At 40.9% G+C, this 17778-nt stretch overlaps 1 protein-coding gene across 3 annotated transcripts in view; it reads left to right on the forward strand.

The window, feature by feature from the left end:
• The window catches only part of HECW1 (HECT, C2 and WW domain containing E3 ubiquitin protein ligase 1), a 163951-nt gene extending 146173 nt beyond the window's left edge, over nt 1-17778 (forward strand). For all 3 annotated transcript variants that reach the window (XM_070424743.1, XM_070424742.1, XM_070424744.1), the window contains 5 exons: nt 1292-1421; nt 5208-5354; nt 6738-6852; nt 8839-9037; nt 13798-17778. In XM_070424743.1, the coding sequence (XP_070280844.1) occupies nt 1292-1421; nt 5208-5354; nt 6738-6852; nt 8839-9037; nt 13798-13909 (703 nt within the window). In that variant the 3' untranslated portion in view covers nt 13910-17778. The remainder of the gene's footprint in view (nt 1-1291; nt 1422-5207; nt 5355-6737; nt 6853-8838; nt 9038-13797) is intronic.

Genomic DNA, 17778 nt, shown 5'->3' on the forward strand with positions numbered 1-17778 from the left:
AGGGGGTTGGGGAGCTCCTCCCTGTCACGCACAGAGTAGGGCCAATAGGGGAGTTAGGGCACTGCCCCCTGTCACACACAGAGCAGGGCAGATCAGGGGGTTTGGGCGCCACCACTGTCACACTCAGGGCAGGGCCGATGGGGAGGTTATGGCTCTACCCTGTCACACACAGAGCAGGGCCCGTGGAGGGGGGGGGCGGGTTTGGGCGCCGCACCCTGTCACACACAGAGCCGCAGGGCGATCAGGGGGTTTGGCCGCTGCCCCCTGTCACGCTGATCTGGTGCCAGGAGGCCTCACTGCTCCGCTGATCCCGGTGCTGGGAGGCATATTACCCTTTTACTATATAGGATAGAGGCCTGGGGGCCGGCTGGTTTGCCCTGAAGGGTGTCCTGGATCAGGGTGGGGGTCCCCACTGGGGTGCCTGGCCAGCCTGGATGAGGGGCTGAGGGCTGTTTGCATCTGGTCACACACCCTTCAGGGTGGGGGTCCCCACTGGGGTGCCTGGCCAGTCTGGGTGAGGGGCTGAGGGCTGCTTTCAGGCTGGCGGGAAGCTCCCAACCACTCCTTTTTTTCTTTTTTTTTTCTTCTGGGCCAGCTTTAGCTCTGGCTCTAGCTCTGAGGCTTCCGCTGCTGGTTTGTTTGCCGTTCTATAATCAAAACAATGTATAACTTCAGCTCTGAGATCCCAGCCGGCTATATTTGTTAGAATGTTTCAAACTGCCAGCTCAGAGGCCTGCAAGTCAGGCGGGGAACGTTGCAGTCTGCAGTCACTGGAGCAAGGAAGCCTCCCTGCTCGCTTCAGTGCATGGCTGCCGGCCGCCATCTTGGCTGACAGTTAATTTGCATAAGGATACGCTGATTAGCCAATCAGAAGGGTAGCGGTCATACGCCAATTACCATGTTTCTCTTTTATTAGTGTAGATGGATATGAATTAGTTTTCATAAATAATTATAGTTTGCATAAATAATTACATTTTATTAAATTACTAAGTAGTATTGATCTGTCTAAAACTTAGATGTTTTTAAATAATACTTTTCTCCAGTTGTCATGGAGAGTTCATGTGTCAATAATTATTTTATTTTTATTGTAGATATTTTAATATTTTGTGTGTTTTTTTGTTTTTTGGTTTTTTTAATATTTTGTTTTTAAAAGAGTAAAAGATACATAAATATATTCAAAAGCATCACATTGTTAGAACAAGCCTGTGTTGTTTTAGCCAGGAGGGGCATAAAGACATTTTGAAATGAGGTCTGGACAGCCATTTGTTTTCCTTTCTCCCTTTGGACACAGGCCCTGTGATTTGAGTGACCTGGAATATTTGGATGAGGAATTCCACCAGAGCTTGCAATGGATGAAGGACAACAACATCACAGATATCCTAGACCTCACTTTCACTGTGAATGAAGAGGTTTTTGGACAGGTTTGTAAGATGTGGGGCTTGGAAAAGAGATTTTGTTTTTTATTGTGAAAAATTAACATAACATAAAATTTACCATTTTAACAACTTTTAAGTATATAGTTCAATATTGTTAAGAATATTGACATTGTTGTGCAACTATCCCCAGACCTTTTTCTTTTTCTTTTTTTAAAAACGGTATTGTTCAAACTATTACAAATGTCCTTCCCGCCGCCCCCTCCCTGCCCCCTCCCCCCCCCCCCCCCGCACTGTTGACCCCTTCTACCCCACTCCCTCCCTCCTCCCCAGGCCTTCCCCACACTAATGTTTGTCCACGAACTATGCATATATGCATATAAGTTTTTTGTTTAGTCTCTTTCCGTTCTCCCCTCCTCTTCTGAAATACGTCATCTTGCAAACCTGATATAGTACCCATTAAACAATTCCCCATTTCTCCTTCTTCCCTGCACCTTATAAGCAAAAGTCTACATTTTCTTTTTATGAATTTAGCTATACTAGATAACTCATATAAGTAGAATCATAAAGTATTTTTATTTTTGTCACTGACTCATTTAAGTTAGCATACTGTCCTCAAGGTTCATCCATGTTATACTTGTGGAAGTATTTTCTTCTTTTGTAGGACTGGATAACATTCCACTTTGTGTGTGTGTGTGTGTGTGTGTGTGTGTGTATTACATTTTGTTTATTGATTCATCTGTTGATGGACACTTGAGTTGCTTCTACCTTTTGACTACTGTGAATAATGCTATGAACATAGGTGTACAAATATCCGTTTGAGTCCCTGCTTTTAATTCTTTTGGATATATACCCAGAAGTGAGATTGCTGGATTATATAGTAACTAGAGACCCAGTGCACAGATTCGTACACCGGTGGGGTCCGTCGGCCTGGCCTGTGAGGATCTGGCTGAAACCGGCTCTCCAACGTCCCCTGAGGGGTCCCAGATTGTGAGAGGGTGCAGGCCAGGCTGAGGGACCCCACTGGTGCATGATCAGGGCCGGGGCGGAACCACAGGAGGGCTCCAGGGTGTGTCCGGCCCATCTTGCCCAGTCCCCATTGGCTGGACTCCTACCGGTTGGAGCATCTGCCTCCTGGTGGTCAGTGTGTGTCATAGAGACTGGTCAAATGGTCAAATGGACAGTCAGACACTTAGCATATTGGGCTTTTATTATATAGGATGATATAGTAATGGGATTTGATTTTTGAAGTAGAAAACAAGAAATTTTGTTTATTCAAAATTTAATTTTTTGAGCACTACATTTCTTTAATATATTTGTATTGATTTCAGAAAGGACGGAAGAGGGGGAGAGAGAGATAGAAACATCAATAATGAGAGGGAATTACTGATTGGATGCCTCCTGCACACCCACTACTGAGGATCGAGCCAGCAACCAGGCATGTCCCCTTGACTGGAATCGAACCCAAAACCCTTTAGTTCGCAGGCCAACGCTCTATCCACTGAGCCAAACTGGCTAGGGCTGAGCACTGCATTCTTTAAAAGGCTGCCCATATCTTTTCCCTTCTTTTTCTCATTATGACATGGATCTACTTTATAGAGTTTTTGAAAACCAAGTATGATAATTGATTAAAAAGCATTTTTGTAAAGTGTATAATAATATTTAAAATATTTCTGTTATCTTTTTCAGCTACAAAAATTTTATAGCTAACATCTAGATATTTTTCCTCCAAAATTTATATTTCCATACTATTTAAATAAAGCTTCCCATTTGTTTTCCACCAGCATTTATGTAACACTGAATCTTCTGTGTTACAGTTTTATCAGGCTAACTATAGCCTGAGCAGATTTAATAATTAAAGTTTTCAGAATATCATTTACAAGAGACCCAAACAGCCCATGACATGTGGTAATTTGTAATAAGGTTGTTTTGAGAATTAAGTGAGGATACTTTGTAAGTAACTTGCATGAATATGGACAATGTGCTGAGTCTATGGATGGGAGGTATCCACTGAATCTTGCAGTCCACATGGCACCCACATGTCAATCAAGAATCTTGAATAAGTCTAGAAAATGTCAATATTCTGTTTTATTTGTATAAACACACCTCTGAAGAATACTCATTTACATTTTTAAGGAAAAAATATTCTTCCTACAACTATGAAAAGCACATTTAAATATGTTCAAAAATATATGATTCACTTTCCTGTCCTGCCATGTACTTGATGAATTGTGTAAAATATGCTGTTTCTTGTGTATAATTACTTTTTGCCCACCCTTTACATTTGCTCTACAGTGGAGGGTAAATTTGTAAAATAAATGCAACTTCTTAGAAAATTGTGTTAAGACAACTGGGTAGCAATAATAACATTTTTTAAGTTAGAATTCTAACTTAAGTCATTACACTAAAATAAACTCCCAGAGGGCTCCAGCCAAGATGGCAGCGTAGTACTCGCCTCCTCCCACAACCACGTCAAAACTACAACTAAACTACAGAACAACCATCATTCAGAACTGCCTGAAATCGAGCTAAATGGAAGTCTTGATTGCTGTTGGCCCATTTGTGTGTGGAGTCGACCCTCAGGCTTGCTGACTGAGATCAACCCCATCCACAGTGTAGGAGCTGCTGTGCAGGTGCTGGCCACACAAAGCAGTATGTTTTCACACCTGGCACACCAGGGCCACACAGCGCCTCAGCAGTTGGCGTTGGTGTGTCAGGTGTGAAAACATACACCTGGCCTGAGCATGTTCTAGAGCAGTGATGGCGAACCTTTTGAGCTCGGCGTGTCAGCATTTTGAAAAACCCTAACTTAACTCTGGTGCCGTGTCACATATAGAAATTATTTGATATTTGCAACCATAGTAAAACAAAGACTTATACTTTTGATATTTATTTTATATATTTAAATGCCATTTAACAAAGAAAAATCAACCAAAAAAAATGAGTTCGCGTGTCAGAGGTTCGCCATCACTGTTTTAGAGCCTGTCAAGATCTCCCTTTGAATATGCAACTTGTGAAGCTAATTGGGTCCTGCTTTCATGTTGTCTAAAGCTGGCCACTGGGAGTGTTGGTTCTGGAGTTTCTCTGGAGGGAGCCTGATTTGGGCTAATGTCAGACGCTGCTTGTCACTAGACCTACGCAATTCCTTTGGTGCAGTCTTGATATGGCTTTTTCTTGGTAATCCTTGGTTGTAAGACTTCTGTTCAGCTAATCTTCAGTTGGTTATTCAGGTTAATTTTCCTACATTTTAGTTATAAATCCAGTTTGGTCCTGGGAGGTGGTGAGTGTAATATCCACCTAGTCTGCCGCCACCTTGGATCACCTGCCCATAACTTTTCTTGATGATTCGAACTTGTCCTAACAAACATGCGTCACCATACTAAGTGGCAATGTCATTCTCTGTTTCTCTTCTCAAGGTCAAGCTGTCATTCTTCAGTCACTATTTTACCTGTCTCTAAAAACTGTCTGCTCCACCTATGCTATTTTGCTTCCAATTATTTTTAGAGAGAGTGGGAGGGAGGAGGAGAAACAGAGAGAAACATCGATGTTAGAGAGACACATCGATTGGTTGCTTCCTGCACAACTGAGGTGTGTGCCCTTGACCGGAATCAAACTCTGGACCCTTAAGTCCCCAGGCCGACTTTCTATCCACTAAGCCAAACCAGCTAGGGCCGGAATCTTTTTAGTAACTTCCAGGAAAAGAAAATAAGGAAGGAAGTATTAACACTGAACTGATGTGAAGGGGACTTTGTGTATCTAGTTCATCCACCTAAAATTTGCATGTCTTACTGTGAGCTTAGGTAATAAGCATCACAATCTTTGTTTTCCTACAAGGTAACAGAAAGGGAGTTAAAATCTGGAGGAGCCAACACCCAGGTGACGGAAAAGAACAAGAAGGAGTACATCGAGAGGATGGTGAAGTGGCGGGTGGAACGTGGTGTGGTGCAGCAGACAGAGGCCCTGGTGCGGGGCTTTTATGAGGTAAGGCCCAGGCGTGACTGAAGAAGGCGGGGCTCTGGCCAAAGCCTTCACCACTGGACACAGCTGGTGAGGCAAAGGGAGAAGAAAGAACCAAGGCAGGCAAAGGGCTCAGCTCTACTCACCAGAGTGCAAGGTGGATCAATGAGCAGTCAGAGTTCCCTGGGACACCCAACTCTTCTGGTAGATTAAAAAATGCTCTCACAAAATTGGTGTTGGTGTGGCCCTGGTGTGCCAGGTGTGAAAACATGCAATATCTCCTGTGCATGTTGCACTTCCTTTCATTCAATGAAATTAAGATAAAAGAAGTGAAGTCGTTGGCAGGCACTGTCCACTCTGGCTAGATTTTTTCTTTGTTATAGTGCCACTTTGTGTCATATAATGAATGCCAAGGTTGTAAATCAAGGGGACAATGACAGCTGCTAGCCTTTCTGTGCACCAAAAATTGGCATCCTCAAACTTTTCCAGTTTAAAAACAAGAGGCTGTCAATGTTTTTCAGGGCTTGGGTCTTCTTTCCCTGCCATAGTGAAGTACAGTATGGGTCACTAGCTCACCCACCACTGGTTTGGTTAAAGCTGGTACCCACTATAGATGTTCAATTGTGCCTGATACATATGACCAGGAGACAGAAAGCCAGAGTTCAGAACCCTAACAAAGCAGGTGCTCCCAGATCTTTGAATAAGGGAGAACGGAAGTGAGGGAGAAAAGGAAAGAAAAATATAATGCTCTTAGTGCTCATTCCTAGGAAATAAGTTATAGTTTGATGTGGAAGAGAAGATACTTTTTAAGTGAAGTGGTAATACTAATAGCTATTGAGTCACTTCAAAGTGATTTAGACCTTTATGTCTTTAAAATGCAAATTTACTTGAAAATTTAAATGTGACTAGGAAAGTCAAGTCAGGTTTGTTTATAACATCATTGGGGTGGGGCAGTGGTGGGGCAGAGGTAGTGAAAAGCATGGGGCCTTTTTAAAATATATGTATTTTTATTGATTTCAGAGAGAAAGGGAGAGGGAGAGAGAGAAAGAAACATCAATGAGGAGACAGAATCATTGATGGGCTGCCTCCTGTATGCCCCACACTGGGGATCGATCCTGCAGCCTGGGCATGTGCCCAAGCTGGGAATCAAACCATGATCTCTTGGTTCATAGGTCAACGCTCAACCACTGAGCCACGCCAGCTGGGCAGGCCAACATGGGGCCTGTTTTGATTCCCAGCTTATGAATGGTTTGTATTTCAAAATGTGTAAGTCACAATAATAGCACATTGGGGAAAAAAAGTTGTAAATGATGATCGGTTTCCCAGCTTGAACCACAGAAATAATAATAATGAATAGAACTTTCAATGTGGCTGGACCTGTACACTGAAGCCTAATCTGTATTTCAGGTCATAGACTCTAGGCTTGTCTCCGTGTTCGATGCCAGGGAACTGGAGCTGGTGATAGCGGGCACAGCAGAGATCGACCTAAATGACTGGCGGAACAACACCGAGTACCGGGGAGGTGAGCTGGCAGGGCTTGCGGTGAGACAGCTATCACAGATACAAGTCATCAGTTTTTTAAAAATTTTTTAGGTGAAATTGACATAATAAATTCACCATTTTAAAGTAAGCAATGCAATGGCATTTACAATGTTCACAATGTTGCTCAACCATCACTTTTAGCTAGTTCCAAAACATTTCCGTTATCCCAAAAGGAAACCTGTACTCATTAAGCAGTTGCTCCCCATTTTTCACCGACCCTGGCAACCATCAATGTGCATTCTGTATCTATGATTTTACCTATTCTAAATATTTTACATAAATAGAGTCATTTTTGTAAATAGGTCTTTTTGTGGATATATATATATATATATATCCCATATATATTTATAATATAAATATAAAGGAATACATATATCTATGTATGTCATCACTTTTTGAAGACTACAAAAACTTGCTCGTACTTTAATACATGTGTACTCATTCAGGTTCTTCTGTATGCCTTCCTCCATCTTCCAGCCTGAACCTTCCTCAGCTGACAATAATCCCCGTGGTCGTCTCTGGCCTAACTCAGAGCAGATTCATCAGGGGATACCATCATTCATGAGCCAGCTCCTAAGCTGGGTTGCATGCTGGAAGGGAATTGTGTCCCACTTCCTATAGAATTGGCACCATCTTTACCTCAGTCCTTGTTTGCTACACCAGTTCTGTGGTCTCTCCAAAACCAATTTCTAATCCCACCTAACTATTCACCTTCACACTGCCAAACTAGCCTTCCTGGAACATTATTTTCATCATGCTACTTCCCTACCCACAAAACAAGCTCCTTATTATTTATAGAAGAGTTCTTTGCCAGTTGCAGTTTGAAAACCCTTTCTTCATGTAACATAGAAACCCCAATCAATACAATAGAGAGAGAGAGAGAGAGAGAGAGAGAGAGAGAGGGCACAGGGGGCCTGCCATCTCAGGCTACCTTATCTCCCCAATGCACTCAGCCATGAGAAGCCTTTGTGGAACTCTAGGCCCTTCTTATTCTGGAAGGAAAACCACTGACCTAAGGTATCAAGTCAAGATGTCTCTGTCTGGCTGGTAAGGACCTCTAACTCCCCCAGCAGGTTTCCGTTCCGTCCTCACCAGATCCCTGTCTATGCCAGTCGGCTTGCTCTGTCCTCCGTATTTCTTCCTCATCCTTGTTATTCTTTATTTCCCCTGCCAGAAATGTTCTCCTCTTCCTCTCCACTCATACAAAGCCTTCACGTATTTAAATCACACCTTATTTCTTTTTTATGAAGGTTTTCCTGCTTCTACCCCATTCTATATTGATTTCTCCCACCTTTGAATATCTCTTGCATTTGAAGTCAGCAGCAAATTATTTACCTTAAGTAATTGATCCAAGCTTTGTATCTCATCTGTACTGGGAGAGGGGCTCCATACTTCTTCCATGGGCCCAACTCATCTCAGCCCGTGGTTGGCCTGAGCGCCACTGCTCCAGGGGTAGGTGTCAGTGGCTGCTGGAGAGCCCAGCATCTTCCATGAACCAAGCTTGCCCTTTACCTCCAGCCTTTCTTAAGTCCTAGACTCTGCCATGGTATGTAGTTACCAAGATCTGACATCAGAAAAACAGAAAATAAAATAAAAGAGTGTATTCATAGAGGGTTTTGTCTCTTAAGGATCCTAGTGATCTCTACTAAGTCTAGTCATTCCTTGTCTACATTCATATGAGGCAGGAAATGACTGATGGATTCCCAAACATCTCTAAGAACATCTCTCCGAACATGTAATCATTTTTATAAAGTGGGTACTTTCTAAATCTGCTTTTGTTTTTAAAATTGACCAAGTTACACACATTGTTTTAGACTTACCTACAGGCCATTACTACAGAAATCAGCAGATCAAAAGCAGCTGTTTCGTTCTTACCACACCTGATGTGTATTTCATCTCTCCATTCCCTCCCCTCCTCCCTCTTTTTTCTACTTCCTCTCATTCTCTCTCTTTTTGCTCCATTCAGGTTACCATGATGGGCATCTTGTGATCCGCTGGTTCTGGGCCGCGGTGGAGCACTTCAATAATGAGCAGAGGTTAAGATTACTTCAGTTTGTCACAGGAACATCAAGTGTGCCCTATGAAGGCTTCGCGGCCCTTCGAGGAAGCAATGGGCTGCGGCGTTTCTGCATAGAGAAATGGGGGAAAATTACATCTCTACCCAGGTATGAGGCTTTTGCCAACTTCAGGAAACCTGCTAAAGAGAGCAAAGTATACTTTTTTATTTGAGCTTGGGTGATCATCTTTTAGCATAGAATTCTTTTCTGGAACACTAAGTATTGATATATTAATTACTAGAGGCACGGTGCACAGATTCATGCACCGGTAGGGTCCCTCGGCCTGGCCTCCGGGGGTCAGGCCAAAACCAGCTCCCTGACATCCCCCGAGGGGTCCTGGATTGTGAGAGGGCAGTTCTCAGGTGACGCACCCAGAATATGAGGCTCCCTCCTCTCTGGTTCCAGGTATGTCACCCAAGAACTGCAGCTGCCAAGTCACTGCAGCTCAGCAGGTCCTGCATTGAACATCTGCCCCCTGGTCAGTGTGCATCATAGCTACCAGTCAGAACATCTGCCCCCTGGTGGTCATTGCACATCATAGCTTCCAGTCAGATGGTCAGATGGTCACTTAGGCTTTTATATATATATTGAAGATTAGTGAAAGGTGTAGGTAAGAAGTCTCTGGGAGGTTAATTTAGACCATATTCTTAAGATTTTTTAATGATTGATGGTATTTGGGCTATAGTATCATGGTCCATGTATCAGTTGTGGGAAACTTTTCAATCTGTGTGTAGCCCAATCAATTTAAAGAGGAATGTCTCCCCCTGGCAAGGTTGCAGGCTCAATTTCCAATAAGGGACATGCAGGAGGCAGCCCATTGATATTTCTGTCTCTTTCACCCTCTCCCTTCCTCTCTCTCTCTAAAATCAATGAAAACATATTTTTTTTAAAGAAGAGGAATGTCTTACCTGTTGGCAAGGGGTGTGGGGGAGAAGAGGCTAGAAGCCTAAAGTTACTCTTCCCAGCTCTGAGTATGTACTTCACAGCATATCACTTGATATTCTCTGTAGGGTAGTTGCTCAAATGTTGCAAATTTTTTTACTATGCTTTAAAACATGTGAGGATAGGACCACATATATCTCAGGTCTTTACAGTGACTTCTATGCAGTAAGGTATTGTGGGCCTTGGCTGAGTGGCTCAAAGTTGATTGGAATATCCTCCCATACACCAAAAGGATTCCCAGTCTGGGTTCAATCCCCAATAGGGGCTTTTACGGGAGGCAACAAATATCTATCTATCTCTCTCTCTCTCTCTCTCTCTTTCCCCTCTCTCTCTAAAATCAATAAAACATATCTTCAAGTGAGGATTTTTTTTTAAAGATATTGAGGAACTTATTGTGAGATAAATGCAGAAAGGGAGGTTCTAAGGATCCAGGTAATTTAACAGAATGAATTTCTTTTAACATGAGTTATAATCCCAACACTTCCTGGGTCTTTTCTATGCCACATTGAGTAGTATAAACCTGGTCAGTGAAATAAGAAGCAGTAAAAAGATACTTCTGTTTAGGTACTATTATAATAAATACTGCCCAACAAACAGAAGAAAAGATTGATCCATATTATTTTCTTGTACCGATATTTTCTAACTATTAAAGAAGATTCACATTAAAGTCAGCTCTATTTCTACATGGCCTCCCAAAATACCTTTGCTGAGTTCCTGTTATGGAAGGATTTACTGAACTATTATTTTCATAGCCTTCTCAGATTTGACATTCCCAGAATGTCCTGAAGACAATTCTGCAATTTCCATGTATTAGGAGGCCCAGAAAGCAGGATTCATACCTAGCTGAGTAATAACAGCCTAAAGCTTTGGTGCAGTGTTCATCCCTGGATTTCCCCACAGAGTTCAGCAGACCCTCACTGTTCATTTGCATGGTTCTGCTGATAGTTGGACCTACTGAATTAAGTCTGGCAAGAAAATAAGCCCAAAAGGGCAAGATCTCCATTTGTCTATTTTAATAATAGATTTGTAGGCTGCAGTCATCAGGAAACATTCTGATATGGTTTAGAGAAATGAGATTGCGTCCCCATTTGTCGATAGCTTACCCCCATAATGCACCTTGAGGAGGGCTGAGATACAACAAGGTTCCTGCCCAGAGGGGCTTACAGTCTAGGGAGGAAAAGAGCCTGATAGTAAGACATCATCATACAAGGTAGAATCAGAGGGGCAGTAAGAAGGAAAAGTAAAAGCAAGTAGAACAAAGAACTAACCCTGACTGAGACCAAAGGAGATGTCACACGGAAAGCTGGCATTTAGGTGAGCACTGACGGGCAGTGAATGGGTGGAGGGCAGCAGCGTGAGCGAGGCCTGGGGGTGGGAAATGGCCAGATTGTGTTCAGATGTTTTTAGGTTACAAACTGAAATTTATTTAAGGGAGTTCATCAAGGCTGTAGATAAAAGTAATTTTTGAAGAAATTCTGGGTGTTCAGACAGGGTCTTGAAGAGGTGCCATTGGCGACTGCTTTCAGTTTACTCCCAGAAATTATCTTTGACCAAATCAATGTATTTTGTAAATATGGGATATTTTTCTCTATTAATATTTTCACTCATGAGTGACAGTTAGAAGGATCAGAGAAAGAAAACCAAGAAGGTTATGCCTGCTCATATCTTGCTCTAGGCTAATTCAGCAAGTTCCGAACGCACACTTGGGATTTTCTGCCCCACTTACTTTAGTTAGCCATAGCCCCAAGTATGTCCTAGTTTCAATCTTTGTAAAGATAGAGAAGAACCACTGTAACTGTTATCCTACTCAATTTACAGAGTACTCTTCCACTTCTACTCAAACACGTAAGCTTGGGTAAAATATTTTCTTTAGAAGTCAATTTAGGCCTATTTGAATCTTAGTTAATAAGCTGAGACTCTGCTAATCTTGGCCTATTTTTATGTTTCTTCCCAGTTAAATCCTTAAGGTCATATACCCTATTATCCTGTGCCCACACTGGGTTTCCCAAGGCCAATGAGAAAGCTATTATCAAAAGAAGGAAGAATGGATGCAGGGGGGCAAAAACAACAACATTCTCCCCAATTCTCCTTGTGCAGGAAAACCACTTTCCCTCTCCCCTCTTCCCACCTTCCCTCTCCCCTCTTCCCACCTTCCCTCTCCCCTCTTCCCACCTTCCCTCTCCCCTCTTCTCACCTTCCCTCTCCCCCAAACAATCTTCCCCATTCGCGGATCACTGCAGCAGCCTGATCACTGGGACTCTGAAAACAAAGTTATAAATAATACACAACTCCCCTGGGGATCTTGTCATTTAAATGAAGAGTTTAATATCCCCAAAAAAATTCTTATGAAGGAAAAATGTTATTTTTTGGTTAGGATTTTGTTTAGTTTTGTTTATATGTATGTTTGTTTTGTGACTTTTAAAAGTATTTTATTGTTATTTTATGTTATTACTAGAGGCCCAGTGCACAAAATTCATGCACAGGAGTGGGGGAGGTTTCCCTCAGCCCTGCCTGCACCCTCTCCAATCCAGGACTCCTCGGGGGATGTCCGGCTGCCGGCAATCCGGGACCACTTGCAATCCGGGACCACTAGTCCTAACCACTCACCTGCCTGCCTGATTGCCCCTAACTGCTCTCCCCTGCTGGCCTGATCGCCCCTAACTGCCTCTGCCTCAGCCCCTGCCAACATGGCTCTGTCCAGAAGGATGTCTGGAAGATGTCTGGTCTAATTAGCATATTACCCATTTTTTTAGTATAGATTTTATTTTATAGTGCCCTTTTCTGTGCTGGTTGGCTTCTCAAAACACCATTTCAAATTACCACCCCTTCTAGGGAGGAAAAGGCATTCAATTAACCTTCAGCTGCACCCATCTACCTTTCTTCCTACTTTGGTATAAGACAGGGGTGGGCAAACTTTTTGACTCGAGGGCCACAATGGGTTCTTAAACTGGACCGGAGGGCCGGAACAAAAGCATGGATGGAGTGTTTGTGTGAACTAATATAAATTCAAAGTAAACATCATTACATAAAAGGGTACAGTCTTTTTTTTTTTTTTAGTTTTATTCATTTCAAACGGGCCGGATCCGGCCCACGGGCCATAGTTTGCCCATGGCTGGTATAGGATGTGGCATCAACCAAGGTTTCTAAAAAAAACAAAGAACTTCTGATAGGGTGCGGCCAGTCAGGCCCATTTGAAGTTCCATAGGAGGATTCTGTGTGGCCTGGGCTTCTAAGGCCTGCACAGGTGACATGGGTCTGTTCCTGGTCCATATGTCAGCACATGGCAGGGAAGCCATTTCTTGTCTAGGCCTGATACTGGCATGTGTGAGTCTGCACAATGAAGCACATGGCAAGTAAAGCAGAAACCAGGGAAGGTAGCAAGGGACACTCTAGGCAACCAGGGAGGACTATCCCACAAGCTCAGCTGTTCTTAGAAATGCAGACTATCTGTCCCACTGAGAACTGTAGAGAAGCTGGACTGTCTCCAGGGCACACCTGACCTAAAAGCATTGTATCTCAGAATTCCAAGCCATCTGTTGGCATCTCTAAATCTATGTACAGGCCAGAAGTCAGAGGTGGGCAAGGAGGCTTGGGAATATGACCCTCCAATACTAATTACATTTCTGCCTCCTTCACTAACCACACTCATTTTCACACCTTAACTGCAAAAGAAAACTGACACCGTTGGTTTGCTAGTGTAGTTCTAGTTCGGTGTGGTTTGCTAACAAATGCAAACCACCTGTTTCTAGTTAGTCCACATCCTCAACTCGTCTATTCAAGTCTAGACGGCTATGTTTCTTAGTTCGCAATGTTTTATGGTGTTTCTGCTAACTTCTGAATCACTGCTTCAGACTGCTCAGAGATGTATCCTAACCAGTTATATCACTGAAACAAACACCTTCACCAATCTTTTCTCCCCCATTCAGGGCACACACATGCTTCAACAGATTGGATCTTCCACCTTATCCCTCATACTCCATGTTGTATGAAAAGCTGTTAACAGCAGTAGAAGAAACTAGCACTTTTGGACTTGAATAAAGAAATGGAATCTCGCCTGACATTTTCCTGGACAGTGACACCACCCTTTCTGGGAAAATCCCCCTTTCCTTTTCTCTTTCCCTGAATCAACTCTTCTTTGATGTTGGTACTTCATGATTTTTATTTTCAAACCAAATCAGAATGGACAAAAGCTGTGCATGAAGAACTGCCTTCTTCTAAGATATAACCTTCAGGCTTATCTCCTCTATTTTCAATGAACTGCTAGCCTGTATGCAATATTAAAAAACAGCTGTCTCAAGATCTGTGTATATCTCCACATACCTCCATTACTAACAATGAAATATGAATGCTAGTTATGCTACACTTGACCAAATAGTAATAAATGTTTACTTCCATTTATATAATTTAAGGGAAAATTGTAAGCATTAAGCATTCCAAGCTTTTATATGCCCATGTCTTCTGAGCAGAGCCACCTTTTTTTAATATATAATTTCTAACAACCAACTCTAAAACTAGAAGTTGATCAACTCTTTCTTTCCCTCCGCTCTACTTTTCCCTGTGCATATATCCATGCAAAAGCAGCAGTAGAAAACCCAAAATTTTTTATTACATTCAACTCATAATTTATATGTGGCATCAGTCCCATCAGCTGGAACTAGCCTAAACATATGGTGCAAATATGACACTTTCCAACAAATAATAACAGCGAGATAAACACCTTTACTGATGCAACACAATGCATCCCAATGGTTGTGGGGATTGTGGCTCAATTTCAGCTTAGAGAAATCTAAGCGGGACGCACCCTTCAGGAACAGTCACCACACAAGAAGCACAAACTCGTGCACATGTCCAAGAAGGATATCTCATTATGTAGTTAATATAAATGACAAGGCTTCCGCCCCCATTGTATTATATACAATGTGATGAAGCAAACAGGAAAAAGCGAAGGGGGACATAGTAGGTTGGTTTAAATACCTGAGTGCTGTACTGTTTTGTTCTGTTTCGCTACAGTTCTCCCACACAAAGGGGAAAAAAATGCATAGATAATCTCATGACTTCTGTTAAAGCCAGGTAATTACTTGTACGGCAAACAAATTTTTCTTTTAACTTGAATATTGATTTTTCATGCTGTTTTCTTAATTATGGCATTCAAATTCCTTCCCATCTGATTGTCCACAGGGACCACACTAAATAAGAAGCTGCAGATAGCAATGGTGCTTGTTAGGAGTCAAGGGCAGTATAGTGCTTTTTCATTCATAGCAATCCTCCCAGAGCAGAGCCCTAACACCTCAAAGGCATGTTGATTTGTGTCAAAATAGATATTAGTTTCTTTTAGCATTCAGTAAAGAGATAACACAGAAAACTCAGTGTTTCCAGAAAAACAACTGCAAGCTCCAAAGACATTCTAAACCCAGGCATAATGCTCCTTTGCTATTTTTCTAACCTTGTTATCCATGTTGTCTGAAATATGTCACACATAAAAAGTGTTTTCCTTCACTGGGAAAAGAAGAGCTGAAAGGGCCCCGCTGTTGAAATGTCGCATTTTTGTTTTATTAATACAGGAAACGAAGAAAAACTGGTGAGAAACATAAGACAAAGTTAATTTCCTATGAAGCCAAGCCTTGTTCTCATTACATTAGTCTGTGTTTGGACATGCATTGTGTTCCTTGCACTCCAATATGAAACATTCTTTTAGTAGGGATTATTTACAATGCCCAGCACCCCCTGCTGCAGTGTACTTTTTGTCAATCAGGGAATATATATGTTATAGAAATTTAGCTTTCAGTTGTCTTCTAGAAACAAGATTTCCCAAGATAGAATTGAATGTGTAAGTTACATAATATGGAATTTGGGAACCTATAAAATTCAGTATACATTTCAATATCTGAAAAATTTTCTATTATTTATTTATGAAATCAGAACATAAGGATTATGCTGATCATTTCACAACTCTAATGCTTTAATACGTACCAGGATAAAACTACTGCTGCCGTTCTCTTTTAATACATAACCATATGTCCTTTAACAAGAAGTTATTTTGTGCAAGCCAATGAGCTGGACCTTCTAGTGCAGGAGGCATCTATTATTTTTAGAACTTGTTACATGTATGTAAATACTCATTAATTCAAGCAATCAATTCTCTTTTTCGTACTTATATTATTTGTTAGGCATTGGCAAGAGAGAAAGCTGTTAAAAATGGAACCTGTTTTATAATTTGTACAAATATCTAATTAATCTATTGATTAGATTAATTAATATCTATTCCACCCATATGCAGAAAGAAAAAGATATTCTAGAAATTATATATAGATAGATAACTTGGTCATAAATGGGGTTTTTTACCTACCCCTGCCCCCAATGCCCTGACTCTAGATGTATCTCAAAAAGCATTACAGGAACAGTGTTTCATAAAAGTATAAAGTCTCAAAAAACCCTGTTGTCAAAGTCAGCTGAAAGAATGCATAGCTTGCTTAACAGGGTCCCAGATTCCATTAAAGCCTTTGATAGACTCCTTAAGGAAGAAAAACAAAGAGAAAAGGAATACAGATAGTTGTTACAGAAAGATCCTTTTTATTTTTTTCTATGTTCTGAAAGATGTTTTCTTAGTTAATATTTCCTCATACATGAGGCTGATTTTTAAATTATGTATAATTCTTCATTATATATAATAAAACAGCTATAGGACTAAATTATGCTATTAATTTCACAGATGGAGATGTAAACCACCCAAGTTATATAATTTAATGGGCAAGGCAGATCTATTTGTTACCACTTGTATTTTTTTTTCATTTAAAGTATGAGTTTTCTCTATGACATATTATAAAATTAATCACTTATAAACAGCATTTTCTCTAAAACAAGATCTTTTAGAGCTAGTTTTAGTAAAGTATATTACCTTTAATTGAGGGATAAACAAGAACAATACAAGAGAGAAAAACAAGTTACAATTGGAAAAAATGCTTTTGAAATGCTATAAAGTATTATTAATTTCATGGATATCACATTTTATTCTGTCATATGAAGACAATAATCTTAAAAATAGAAAATTGACTCTTTAGGATCAGAAATATTCTAAATATCCTGAGTTCTTTGTAACTTCCTGCATATATAAGTTGAGAAAAAATTTTAACCATCACTATTGTAGCACAATTTTTTGAATGGCAATGCAAAATTAAGAAAGATATATATTTTTGGCAGGCTTTAAATATGACAAAAGTCTAAATGTGTTCTCCTTTAACATATGTCCGTCCCTATGTCCTTTCACAGTAAGTGTATTTTTGTGCAAGTCAATGAACTGGACTTTCCAGGACATTTAAATACTACATGTATGACATTGTCAGTCCATGTGTCAAACCGTGTGTCCAAATTTTGGGTTCAGAAAATTTCTCAGTTGCCACAAATGTTTTCAAAGTCAAGATGAAACACTTTCAAATGAAACTAGTTAGACTTTCACATAACAAATGTGGTGCTTTATTATTTTTATTATTATTATTATTATTATTATTATTATTTATTTTTGTGTTCACTAAAACTATTGCTTCCATTCTATAACATAAAAATCTAGGATAGGTGTTCCAGCCCTCATAAGATCAAAAGAGAAAGTGTTATTTTCCTATTAGTGACATAGAGTTCCTTTGTTCCAATAGAAAAAAATAGATGCCAACAGGTAGACTATAGAGTAAATGTCAGTCCATCAGCCTACTTCCTGCAGCTCCTGAATTATCTAAGAAAATACCTATAACAATTTTGCTAAAAGTCTTTGTTCTAGTCAATAGCAGGAGAAGTCCACATTATTGGGCTGATTTTGCTTCCATTGACAAGAGAAATGTCACGTGATACTCAGGCCAAGCTTTCTCTTCCCTCATATCACCTTCAAGGAATGTCAATAAACTCACTTTGGTATGGCA

This window comes from Myotis yumanensis, unplaced genomic scaffold, assembly GCF_028538775.1.
Source record: "Myotis yumanensis isolate MYYU_CA2020_CCGP unplaced genomic scaffold, mMyoYum1.0.hap1 SCAF_9, whole genome shotgun sequence".
In the NCBI taxonomy this organism is placed as follows: domain Eukaryota; kingdom Metazoa; phylum Chordata; class Mammalia; order Chiroptera; family Vespertilionidae; genus Myotis; species Myotis yumanensis.